The sequence below is a fragment of the Anolis carolinensis genome, chromosome 6 (genome assembly GCF_035594765.1).
Source record: "Anolis carolinensis isolate JA03-04 chromosome 6, rAnoCar3.1.pri, whole genome shotgun sequence".
NCBI lineage: Eukaryota > Metazoa > Chordata > Lepidosauria > Squamata > Dactyloidae > Anolis > Anolis carolinensis.
This window is the reverse complement of record NC_085846.1, coordinates 2,718,852-2,732,431: the sequence shown is the minus strand read 5'-3', so window position 1 is coordinate 2,732,431 and position 13,580 is coordinate 2,718,852. Positions and strand designations below refer to the sequence as shown.

Here is a 13,580-nt window from a genome sequence, read left to right as displayed (position 1 = left end):
AGACCCTTTTCTCCCATGATAACTCTCCCAGAAGTGGATTTCCCTTCCGAGAGGTAGGTTTCTCCCACTTCCTGTTGTCTCACCCTTAACAACAACACAACACTTTATTTATATTCTACCCTTCTCCACGAGGGAACTGAAGCTGATTACAAAACATAAACAGAGTCAGGTAAACATTCCATACCTTGTTACAATGAAATACAATGATACACAAGGAAATACAATAATACACAAATATTAGACAAAGGCAAAGGCTTCTCCTTTAATTTCCGGCTTCTGGAGGCAGTGCTCATCTCTGACTCTGGAGGAGGTGCTCTTCTCCATTTCCAAGCCAAGGAGCCTGCGTTGTCCATAGACACCTCCTGACTGTGTGGCCGGCATTACTGAATGGAGTGTCTTTTTGCCTTCCCACCAAGGCAGTACCTACTGATCTACTCACATTTGCATGTTTTCAAACTGCTAGTTTGGCAGGAGCTAGGGCTAACCCCGTCCCACAGATTTGAACTGTCAGCAGTTCAGCAGCACAATGGTTTAACCCATTGCACCACCATGGCCCCTTGTTCTTAATTATGAGTCATTTGTGAGTCCAATGTTTAAAACTCGGGGGCTGTTTGCAGATTTTGCCTTGTAGTCCTTCTCGAAATACCAACAAGAAGTGACAGGACATCATTCCCTGACGGCTTTTGGAAGGGGCTGTAGGTATTTGCACCTATGTGGAGGGAGGCACTGGCTTGTGGGGATCCGAAGGGGCAATTAGACATATTTACTCTCCTGAAGAAGGTGCCCATTCCCCTTCTGCCCAGCATGCTTTGGCCAGACACAGAAAGGTGCATGTTTCCATCAGTGTCAAGAATTGGAGATCATGACATCCCTATATATGTGGGCCAAAGAGAAGGTTCTGGCATTCGGTACAATAAAATCTGTTGGAATCTACCAGTGTGTCTTGGTGCTTTTTCCTTTGGAAGACTGACCCACAGCACAACTGGGAGAAGAGAATCCGGCAATCAGTGAGCAGAGAACTATGAAGTCGTTGTTCTTCACTATGCAATGAAGGAAGATGAGAAAGAGCCAGGCAGAGGAGGCTGCATCCATGTACGCAGAGCGAGTAATCCCTGCAAATGCACATCTCACACCACTTGCACTTACTTTGCTCCTAGCTGTCATGCTGCCTGAATGCATCGCCGTCCCCGCACCGGAGGGATCCATGGCTGCGTTCAGTGCCATGTTCCATCACAAGGAACTTTGGGCATTTTCCTCTAAACGTTACAAGCTGCTTTGAACTCCTGAGGAGCCACCGCATACATTTATAATTGATGCCTGCCTGCCTGTTCGAACTGGCCGCGCATTGGCTGTCGCTCAGGGCGACAGCGTTCTCCTTTTTAGGGAAAACAGCAGAGAAAAGGCACCGGAGAAGAGAGGTGCCAGGCTGGAGGTGATTCATGCGCTCCCGACCCAGACGAAGGCCTTTGTGTGGAGGAGCCAGTCGGGAGGATAAAGGGCGCCTGGCCGTCCGCACCAGAGACACCGGAGTCATGATTAAACACAACTGGGCCCATCTTTTCAAAGGATCAGAACCCCATTGAAAAGCCAGTGCAATTGGCAACGTTTTCTTCTTTCCTGCCATGCCTCCGATGGGCTTCTTCCTCTGGTCCTTTCCAAAATGTCCCGCTTATTGGCTTAAAAAGTCCCTTCAACTTTACTTCAAGCACAATTCAATGCACTTTCTACTTATTGGATTCTGCTGTACAAGCTGTCCCTGAGTGACAAACATCTGACTCACAAACAACTTACAGTATAGTTAAAACCGGGGTGAGACAACAGAGTGAGAGAAATCTTCCCCTTGGAAGGAGGTGAAATTCGCTCCTGGCAGAGTTAGTTATTATCCTGGGAAAAGGTGTCTCCACTGAAACTTTATCCCCAATCCTTGTTTCCACAACAAGCCACATTTTCCAAAATCCAATTCTCAAAGGGGAAAGAAAGGGAGGTTAAATCTTCTGAAAAGGGACATAGACAGCAAAAGGAACACAACAGGAATGTTAACCCTTCCCTATGCCATCCAAAGCATGCATGTATGTACATGTGAGTGCGTGTGTGTGTGTGTGTGTGTGTGTGTATGTATGTATGTATGTATATAGAGAGAGGGGGGGATCGAGCGGGACCATCCCCAGGGTCAGAGGATCAAGCGGGACCGTCCCCAGGGTCAAATTATTAATAAAATATTATTGGAACCACAATAGGGAGAGTCACAGAGAGTGAGAGCCCAGAACTTCGCTGGGATTCATTATGCAGACAATTGGAGATGCGGAGGAGCCCAGCAGCAGCTTCTAGCACCCCTGGACACATTGTATCTTCCCCGTTTATGACAAAGCAAACCCTTTAATAAATGTCCACTGTGGTACAGTAGAGTCTCGCTTATCCAACGTAAACGGGCCGGCAGAATGTTGGATAAGTGAATATGTTGGATAATAAGGAGAGATTAAGGAAAAGCCTATTAAACATCAAATTAGGTTATGATTTTACAAATTAAGCACCAAAACATCATGTTATACAACAAATTTGACAGAAAAAGTAGTTCAATATGCAGTAATGCTATGTAGTAATTACTGTATTTACGAATTTAGCACCAAAATATCACAATGTATTGAAAACATTGACTACAAAAATGCGTTGGATAATCCAGAACGTTGGATAAGCGAGTGTTGGATAAGTGAGATTCTACTGTACTTATGCTCTAATTTAACTCTTTGTATCTTTTTTGTCTCCTGTGCCTTTCTCTCTCCCTTTCACCTCTTGTAGCCAACCCCAGTAACTACATGGTCCAGAGTCCCACAGCTCTCAGATCAGAGCTCCTTTCCTTCTCTCCCTCAGCATATAACCTCCCTGAACCCCAACTAACCCCACTGCCAGCCCTCGTCCCCGTGGTCACCCCGTTTCCCACACTTGGGTTCCCCCGGTATCCACGGACTCCTTTTGTGTGTGTATAATGTCACATTTTTGTGACATTTTACCTACACATCTTGACCTCAGAGTCCCCACCAGTGCTTCCTGGTCATCAGAACAATAGGATCCAAGCACCCATCATCACTGGAATCAGTCAATCTGTACTGATTCCCATAACTCTGACTGTGCAACAAGAGCCATAAGCTGGGACACCCGACCTTTGTGCGGTCACCTGGATATAAAAAGATCACTAATCACCCGGCACTCCTCCAGTATGACAGGAGTCCCAGCCCCGGCCATGACAATGCCATTTCCCCTTTCCCAGGAACAAACTTCATGATCCTATCATCTTGGACAATATTCTGATTTGGAACTCAATGGATACTAGCACTGGAGGCGTTAGGCACATTCTCTGAGGACTCATAACACAATTATCTTCACAATAAAACTCATGGGACCCAGATGGCCCCTTTGTTTGTCCCAAGGATGGGACACGGTAATCCCTTCAAGAAACTATGCATTTCTTTTGTCTCCTAGGTCATCTTGCCCCCCACTCCCGTCAGCCACTGGAGAACCAGAATCTGCATTGGAAGCAGGGAGCACTCTGATTGGCAGCCCTGCCTCTCAAATGGAATCTTCCCAGCTGGTCATGATGTCAAGGCCGGTTCCACCAATTGGCACGAAGCACGTGAGCGGGAAAGACAAAAGATTCCACTGTATAATGATGTATGTTTTTGCCTATGTAAAATATGCTGTTAGGTCCCAGCCAGCCAGGACACCAAGGCCTGCAGTGTTTCGGGACCTGCACCTTGACACAGATAATGATGAAGAATTTACTGACATTGCACCCTCCACAGAGGGGCCTTTACAGCTGCAGGTGCTTGAAGATGTCAACGTTGGAGATTTGTTAATTGGAGAGGATTCTTCTAGTCCTCCCTCGCAGAGAGAACCAGATGTGGAAGAAACGCCTGGGAACAGGGTTTTTAATCGTAGAGATTTTGTGACTAGAGAAAGAAGTGCAAAACAGGAAATTCGCCACAGCCAGAGACCAGCAAATAGATGGGATAATGGGTAGCGTTCCCTTGGGAAGGTTTTGGGAGTTTGTACTCCCCAAATTCTGAACAGCCCAGAATCTGTTAAAAGTGTTTTGTTTGGTAGATTTCTTTGCGGTGGCAACGTTGCTTTTTGGAGAGAGGTTCTCCATTTCTAGCTCCTGTTTCAAGCCAAGTTTTCCAGTTCCAGTCAGGCCGTGCTGTGCTCTCGAGTAGACCTTGACTTTACTTTAGATGTTATTCCTTGTTCCTGCCTCAGCTTTAACAACTTTGTTACCTTGATGGCTACGAAACATTTCCAGTGGACAGAACTCTGTTTCTGCCAGCTGTGATGTCTCATGGGCCATGTAGTCCCGTTCCTAGTACTATTGTGGCAGACGAAGAGGAAAACTTTGGTTTCCCACCGATTCAGCCAGAATCGGAGCCCCTGCACCTGCAGGATGTTTGCCCTCAAGAAGTCAGCCAAACAAGCCTTGGGCAGAATTCTCCCCCGTTCTCTCGCCGGGATAATTATAATCGAGATAGAGGCGCTCAGGAGGCGAAGCGCCGAAGCGCCAGGATCGCTGCCAGACAATTAGCTGATTAAGCCTGTTTCCCTTGGGAAATCTTAAGGAGTCTTGCATCTGGACACAGTTTGGGTTTCACTTCTTGTTCCCCAGGGAAAGTGTTCCTTGGCGGGAAAACAAGATCCTATATAGCTGTTTCCCGCAAGGGGATCCTTGCTGAGTCAATTCGTCAGCTTCAGGAGTGAGATCGTGCGTAGACTACGCTACTCCAGTTCCTTTGTTTCCAGGACCTTGCCACGGATCTTGTTCCAGTTCCTAGCCAGCCTTGTTCCCCGGACCTCGTCACGGACCTCGTTCTTGCTTCTTGCTTCTTGTTGCCTCGTATCAAGCCTTGTTTGCCAAGAATCTAGTTTGTTTCTCAGCCTTGTTGTCAAGCTCCATTGGACTAAAGGACCTTGTCATTTCCCCACACTTTGCTTGGCAAAGTGTGTGTTTCGGTTATTGGATTATAACCTTGGACTCTAATATCTCATATTGGACATTGTTTTCCTGGACTATATTTGACCTTTCCTGAAAGGTCTACTTCTGAACTTTATTCTTCACTTGTTTTTATTGACTTTATATATTCCTTTAATGAAGATATTAGATAGAATCTGGCCTCTGCGCATGGTTATTGGTGCTCCGTAGCCTGGGTCTTGACACCAGCCTTGTTTCCCTGTTTAACTTCATGGACTTTGATTTCTTGGGAGAGCTATCGAGTTCTCATGGTGGATTATAATATCGGACCATTTCCTTCACACAATTTAAACCTTCATTGACTTTCTAAAAAGATCTATTCCTTACTCAGACTCTATACCTACTTCCTTTCGGAAGTATAATTGTTTTAATAAAGATATAGTGTGTTATATTGGCTCTTGTCTGGTTTTCGAGTGGTCACGCTGCCTTGGGGTGCAACATATGCAGTTTTCTTTCTGTGTCTTACCACGGGATGTCATCCTTTCCAGCTGGATTGAATAAAATACCTTGGTGGCTTCTTCTTCAACTGGTGAGATTTATTGATTGGGAAATATTGGCTTATAGCTTCTTCATCTCACCAGGCATGGATCCACAGGCGGCCCGCTGCCGGTCCTCGTTACCCACTTAAAGGGTCTCGGTATCTGCACTTCGCTGTCTGCGGATCGGATCTCACTATCCACAGCTGCTTTAAATTGCTCTATTTCATTTCCATGATAGAACCATTTCGGAAATGAATTTACAACCCAAGAACAAAAAGCATGTTACATAGTGTCATCATTCAGTCCATCTTCTTCCATTTGTTTCCAGAGTTTCTTAAATGCCTGGTGTGTTTTTTTTTCCTCCCTTCAGCATTTTGATGTTCTTTCTGCCAACTTTCCCTTTAATTCTTTTCAATCTGGTTTCCCCTTCTGCTCTTTCAACTGCTGTGCTTTCTCGCACTCTTTATTGTACTTCCTTAAAGAGTGCCATTTCCCCATGTTTTTCCATGACCTTTCTTCTATATTCAACACTGACGATCACTCTTGTTTACCACTCTCTCCCATTATTTCATGGATTTTCTTATCTTTCCAACCGTTCCTTTCTTAGATCAATAAACTCTTGTTTATTTTTTCCAAAAAAACCACCGTCCTTTGGCTATCAAGAGTAACTCAAAGATCTCCTTCTGTTCCTTTTTTATCGTCAAGCCCTTCTTCTCACTCAATCCTTTGTCTTTATGCAGAAGACATTCAGTTGCATTCCATGCCTGTTTGCCATTTTTCTCTTTCTTTAAATGTTTTTGTTTGTTCTTACTATAGTCTTTGATCTTTTGTTTCTTTCTCTGGAAAGTTTAAATCCAGAAATTGCTAAGGTTTCAAAGTCTTCCACTGTCATTTCATTCAAACCCTGACAGGAAATAAGGCTTGAATTTAACTTTTGGGTATTTTAATCTTTGTTCTGTGCAATTTTATATGTGCATATTTATGGAAATATGTTTTAATATACAGTATGTGTTTTACGTAATGGTTTTATGATTATGTGTTTTAACAATGTTTTGTCCTGCCTTGAGCCATGAGAAGAGGATGAGAAATAAATTACTATTATTATTTTATTTCTCACCTACTTCTCCAGTATGAAGTATTATTATTGACACAAAGACATAGTATGACACAGCAAATGAGATATATATGCTATTATTATTATTTCTCACCCACTTCTCCAGTCATGAAATGAATTATAATAATAAAATAATGTTATATTACAATAATCATTTTATAGGGTGCTTTGAATGCGATTTCCAGCTTCTTGGCAGAGGATTGGACTGGATGGCCCATGGGGTCTCTTCCAACAATATGAATATGATTCTATATATTATTATTTTATTTTCCACCTGTTTCTCCAGTAATGAAATGAATTAATAATAGTGATTATCCCATGCTTCTCCAGTAATGACATAAATTAATATACAGTAGAGTCTCACTTATCCAACATAAACGGGCCAGCAGAACGTTGGATAAGCGAATATGTTGGATAATAAGGAGAGATTAAGGAAAAACCTATTAAACATCAAATTAGGTTATGATTTTACAAATTAAGCACCAAAACATCATGTTATACAACAAATTTGACAGAAAAAGTAGTTCAATATACAGTAATGCTATGTAGTAATTACTGTATTTACGAATTTAGCACCAAAATATCATGATATATTGAAAACATTGACTACAAAAATGTGTTGGATAATCCAGAACGTTGGATAAGCGAGCCACATTTGTGAGCCACATACATGTTTTTTCATTGTCCATTTGGCTCTCAATTTTTCCCAGGAAAAAAGGGGGCATTATTATTATTTTGAAGATCAATGTACAATGTACCTCAGCAGGGACCGTTGTTTTCCCCTCAAAACCTTAAAACGGAGGTAATTAATATATAAAAATAAAATAAAAAAACGAGAAAATTGGCATAGTTTGAAAACCTACCTGGCCAAGGACTACCTGCCTTGAAATCTTATGGCGTGGAATGGAAGATAAATACTAAAAAAAATACGTTAAAACTGTTTGATCGGGTCACGTCGGTCTGAGGTAAAAGAAGCCATTCCAGTTTGGGCGGGAAGCGCTTCAGGCTGAGGTAAAAAGCGGGAAGCGGAATACGCATGCGCGGCGAGAGTCAGAGCTCGAAGCGACACGACGCGCATGCGCTTCTTTCTAAATAGCTGGAGGGGGCCACGCATGCGTTACGTAAAGGGACTCAACTCAAGAGCCCGAAAGGACGCGCATGCGCTGTGCTGCCACGCGCGACTCCCCCCGCGACGTCCTTGCGTAACTTTCCAGCACGCGCGCCGTACGGCGCGCGTGCTGGAAAGTTACGCAAGGACGTCGCGGGGGGAGTCGCGCGTGGCAGCACAGCGCATGCGCGTCCTTTCGCCCTCGGGCTATTGAATTGAGGCCTCTCGCAGCGCATGCGCCGTGTGGAGAAAGGCGGGGGCAGGGGAGCGGGGGCGGGCAGTCGGAGCGGAGCATGCGCAGAGGCGCGGCGTGAGGCGGCAGTGTCTGAGGGGGCCGCGACCGGGGCGGATGGCGGCGGGCGGGAGCGGGCCGAGGAAGCCGGGCTCCCCGCGGGACGCGGAGTCGGAGGTGTGGTCCCGCCGGGTGCGGGAGCTGGTCAGCTCGGCCCCGGCCAGCCGCCTCTGCTTCGAGTGCGGGCAGCGCGGCGTCACCTACGTCGACATCACCATCGGCAGCTTCGTCTGCACCACCTGCTCGGGGGCGCTGTGAGTGGACGTGGGCGGGGCCTCGCAGGGAGGGGGCGGGGCCTGGGCTGCCCTCTTCGCCGCAGGGGGCGGGGCCTGATTTACATATGGAAAACAAAGGGCGGGGCTTGGGAGGGAGGAGGAGGCTAGCTGTGGAAAGTTACTTTTTTGGAATAATGATAATAATTTTATGGACTAATAATAACAATAATAATAATATATGGACTTCTAATAATAATTTCTATGGACGAATAATAACTATAATAAATGGACTTATTATAATAATGATAGCAGTCTTATGGGCTTAGAATAATTATTTTATGGACTAGTAATAATATATGGACTTTAATAATAATTTTATGGACTAATAATAATATATGGACTTCTAATAATAATAATTTTAATGGACGAATAGTAACAATAATAAATGGATTTATTATATAATGAATAATTTTAATGGACGAATAATAATAATAAATGGACATAATAATTGCAGTCTTATGGACTTAGAATAATTATTTTATGGACTAATAATAATAATATATGGACTTCTAATAATAATAATTTTAGTGGACGAATAAGAACTGTAATAAATGGACTTATTATAATAATGATAGCAGTCTTATGGGCTTAGAATAATTATTTTATGGACTAATAATAACAATAATAATAATATATGGACTTCTAATAATAATAATTTTAATGGACGAATAAGAACTGTAATAAATGGACTTATTATAATAATGATAGCAGTCTTATGGGCTTAGAATAATTATTTTATGGACTAATAATAACAATAATAATAATATATGGACTTCTAATAATAATAATTTTAATGGACGAATAAGAACTATAATAAATGGACTTATTATAATAATGATAGCAGTCTTATGGGCTTAGAATAATTATTTTATGGACTAATAATAATAATAATATATGGACTTCTAATAATAATAATTTTAATGGACGAATAAGAACTATAATAAATGGACTTATTATAATAATGATAGCAGTCTTATGGGCTTAGAATAATTATTTTATGGACTAATAATAATATATGGACTTAGAATAATAATAATTTTATGGACTAATAATATTAATTTATGGAGTAATAATAATATTTTAAATTTTATGGACTAATAATTTTATGGTTTAATAATAATTAGTTGGCACAGCAGGTTAAGCTGAGCTGCTGCACTTGCTGACTGAAAGGTCAGTGTTTCGAATCTGCAGAGCAAGCTTCTGTTGTTAGCCCCAGCTTCTGCCAACCTAGCAGTTAGAAAACATGCAAGTGTGAGTAGATCAATAGATACTGCTCCGGCGGAAAAGTAGCAGGGTTCCATGCAGTCATGCCAGTGGCCACATGACCTTGGAGGTGTCTATGGCTTAGAAATGGAGATGAGCACCAACCCCCAGAGTCGGGGACAACTAGACGTAACGTCGGGAAAACCTTTACCTACTAATCGTAATTTTATGGACTATTAGTAGTAATAATTGTATGGAATAATAATAATATAATTGTATGGACTGATAATAATAATAATATTTCTTTCCCGCCTATCCTTGTTTCTCAAGGCAGGTCACAGCACAGTCAAAACACACAAATATTTTAAAAATTCTACAAATAATAATAATTTTATGACCTAATAATCATAATACTTTTATGGACTAATAATAATAATTTTATGGATTGACTAATGATAATACTTTTATGGACAAATACTAATAATTTTATGGACGAAGAATAATAATTTATGGACTAATAACAATAATAATATTATTTCCTACCCGCCTATCCTCGAGGCAGGTCATAGCACAGTCAAAACACACAAACAATTCTGTAAACACATGTATTAAAATATAGTTCTATAAAAGATACATATTAAAACATACAAATTTCTACAGGTCTGAACTCTCATGAATCCTTCTGGCTGAGGTCGTATGGGATTTGTAGTCCAAAGTAACTTTTTCCAAGCCCTCAATTGAACAAAAATAGGGATAGTTATTTGTTTTGGCTTATATTTTGAAGGATTTTCCATTTGTTTTTCCTGTGTCTAACACAGGCATGGGCAAACTTAGGCCCTCCAGCTTAAGCGGCTGAGGGGCAAAAGGAAAGGGCCTGAGGCTGTTAGGAATGGTGGGAGTTGCAGTCCAAAACACCTGGAGGGCCCAAATTTGCCCATGCCTGATCTAACAGAATGAATCAAGTTTTAATGTCCAGATATGTCTGAATCCATAGCAATAACCAGAATCAAGAAGCCTGTAAGTGTAAGTGGTCCATATTATGTCAATCAGTTGGAATAGCTCGTTAATATGTGCCTTCTGAGACCCTTCTCAGTTTCTGTTTGGGGACTCTTCTTTCTCAAGGGAAGATATAAAGAGGAGCGGACAGAATATCAAAGGCAAACTACTGTCTCTGTGACGCAGGTTTTGGAGAAGTTGCAGCACATCCTCCATGTTAATTGCAACCTCAGCCTTAAGATCCCAGATCTCTCAATAACATGGGAACTACAGTCTTTTCTATGCCGATAGAGAGGAGATTCTGTCCACTTTGTTGGGTGGCTTAATGAAAGTGATTCTTGCAGGTAGAGAGCAGGGTTGTATATCAGCCAAGGCCTCTCTAAGGCTGGATCTTCACTGCCCTATAATCAGATTATAATCATAATAATAATTTTATTTCTTATCTGCCTCTCCTCGAGGAGGGTTACAGATTGTCTGCTTTGAATTGGATTATATGAGTCTACACTGCTCTATAATCCAGTTTAAGACAGATAATATGAATTTTATATGGCAGTATAGATGGGGCAGTGTAGATGGGGCCTACTTTTTCATAGTATGTCATATTGACTTATGTCAATAACAATATAATATATATATATTGTTATATTGTTATGTCAATAATTATATATATTACGTCAATATAATATATATAATTATATTGTTACATCAATGTAACAATATAATATGTAATACTTACATTATGCTATACTAATAATATAATCTACTGTATATACATATAATATTGGTAATAATATTATAACGTAATACAATATAATAATAACACACTATTATACTATTACACTATTATAATTTATATTTATATTCATGCAATATTACTAATAATATTGCAATATAGTGGTTTAGTACAATATACAGTAGAGTCTCGCTTATCCAACATTCTGGATTATCCAGCGCATTTTTGTAGTCAATGTTTTCAATACATCGTGATATTTTGGTGCTAAATTCGTAAATACAGTAATTACTACATAGCATTACTGCGTATTGAACTACTTTTTCTGTCAAATTTGTTGTTAAACATGATGTTTTGGTGCTTAATTTGTAAAATCATAACGTAATTTGATGTTTAATAGGCTTTTCCTTAACCCCTCCTTATTATCCAACATATTCGCTCATCCAACATTCTGCCGGCCTGTTTATGTTGGATAAGTGAGACTTTACTGTAGTAATATATATTGCTTATATTGTGCTATGCTAATAATATAATATATTGTATATACATATAACTTGTGAGCCGCCTTGAGTCCCCATCGGGGTGAGAGAGGGTGGGATATAAATGTCGCTAATAAATAAATAAATAAATAACATTTTGCCCCCGAGGCATTTCTGCCTAAGAAGGTGGATCCCTTACATTGGGCCTAGAAGCTTTAACTCAGGGGTCCCCAAACTAAGGCCCGGGGGCCAGATGCGGCCCTCCAAGGTCATTTACCTGGCCCCTGCCAGGCTTTGAGACTGCAAGGCTATTCACTGCTATTCCACCTGGCCAACAAAGGATTCCCATAAGCCACAGCAACACGTGGCCAGGCAAAGCTAGTAGTAATATATAATGCTCATATTGTGTTATGCTAATAATATAATATATTGTATGTACATACAGCTGCTCTGAGTCCCCTTCGAGGTTAGAAGGGTGGGATATAAATGTAGTAAATAAATGCAGTAAATAAATAATTAATTTTAGACTTAGGCTCGGCCAAAGTCTGACATGACTTGAAGGCACACAACAACAACAACAATCCTAATTAACTTGACTATCTCATTGGCTAGTAGCAGGCCCACACTTTCCATTGAAATCCTAATAGGTTTTTGTTGGTTAAAATTGTTTTCATTTTTAAATATTGTATTTGTATTGTTCTTTCGTTGTTGTTGCTGTTGTTGCACTACAAATAAGACATGTGCAGTATGCATAGGAATTTGTTTGTATTTTTTTTTCAAATGATAATTCGGCCCCTCAACAGACTGAAGGATTGTGGACCGGCCCTCTGCTTTAAAAGTTTGGGGACCCCTGCTTTAACTGGTGGATTGAGGAGTAAATGCAAACTTGGAGCTCCATTATTAAGCTGCCTGGCTCCTGTTTTATTCACTTGTATCATTATTATATTTATTTATACTCCGCTTTATCACCCCAAAGGGGACTCAAAGCGTCTTGAACACAAAAGCATTGCTAAACAATTTAAAATATACAAATATGCCAACATTAAAAGAGAGTTTAACACAAACAGAACTAAAAATTCAGTTAAAATCCATCAAAACATATTCAAAACCACAGCACCACCTGACTCGATCTTAAACACCTTCACTTGTATCTTCCGTATTCAAACTGTAGCCCTGATCATTCAAGTCTGTTGACTTTCAGGCCCACCAGTCCTCCTTTCTGTAAGCAAATATAAGTCTCCAAGGAAGAAGCCAACGGGGCTCGGATGAGATGAGGATGCTGAGAAAAGTGGAAGGCAGATTGCGATACAGATGTATTGATTCCAACTAACGAAGCCAAAGTCATGCTGCGGTGACTTTGCAAGACTTCAGCAGAGATGGGAATAATCAGGAGGTGCATTTGGAGGGGGGGTCATCATAGAATAATTGAATCCTAGAATTGGAAAGGGTCACCCAAGGGCCATCTAGTCTAGGGGTCCTCAAACTTTTTAAGTGAAGGGCCAATTCATGGTCCTTCAGATTGTTGAGGGGCCGAATTATCATTTGGAAAAAAAAATGAACAAATGCCTGTGCTCACTGTACATGTCTTATTTGTAGTGCAAAAAAAAAACCCCAGCAACAATTATTTATTTACTACATTTATACCCCACCCTCTCTCACCCCAAAGGGGACTCAGAGCGGCTTACAAGTTGTATGTACATACATTATATTATTAGCATAGCACAATATTAGCATTATATATTACTACTAGCTGTGCCCAGCCACGCGTTGCTGTGGCGAAGTCTGGTGGTATGGGAAATAAAGTATTGAGGAATTGGTGGTAGTGAAGGTAAAGGGTCCCCTGGGCTGAGTGGGTTGCTAGGGGACCAAGTGAACAGAGCTTAGCCTTCT

The 13,580-nt window shown here is 41.1% G+C and overlaps 1 protein-coding gene and 1 long non-coding RNA gene across 3 annotated transcripts in view; one reads left to right on the top strand and one right to left on the bottom strand.

The window, feature by feature from the left end:
- LOC134299954 (uncharacterized) overlaps positions 1-7,694 on the bottom strand; it is a 41,918-nt gene extending 34,224 nt beyond the window's left edge. Inside the window, exon 1 of the long non-coding RNA XR_010007204.1 lies at positions 7,471-7,694. This is a non-coding gene — a long non-coding RNA (uncharacterized LOC134299954). The remainder of the gene's footprint in view (positions 1-7,470) is intronic.
- A 287-nt stretch (positions 7,695-7,981) lies between these two features.
- The window catches only part of agfg2 (ArfGAP with FG repeats 2), a 32,316-nt gene continuing 26,717 nt past the window's right edge, over positions 7,982-13,580 (top strand). The window contains exon 1 of one of the 2 annotated variants that reach the window (XM_062984011.1): positions 7,982-8,261. In XM_062984011.1, coding sequence (XP_062840081.1) covers positions 8,065-8,261 — 197 coding nt within the window. In that variant the 5' untranslated portion in view covers positions 7,982-8,064. The remainder of the gene's footprint in view (positions 8,262-13,580) is intronic. The other variant, XM_062984010.1, reaches the window with a different exon arrangement.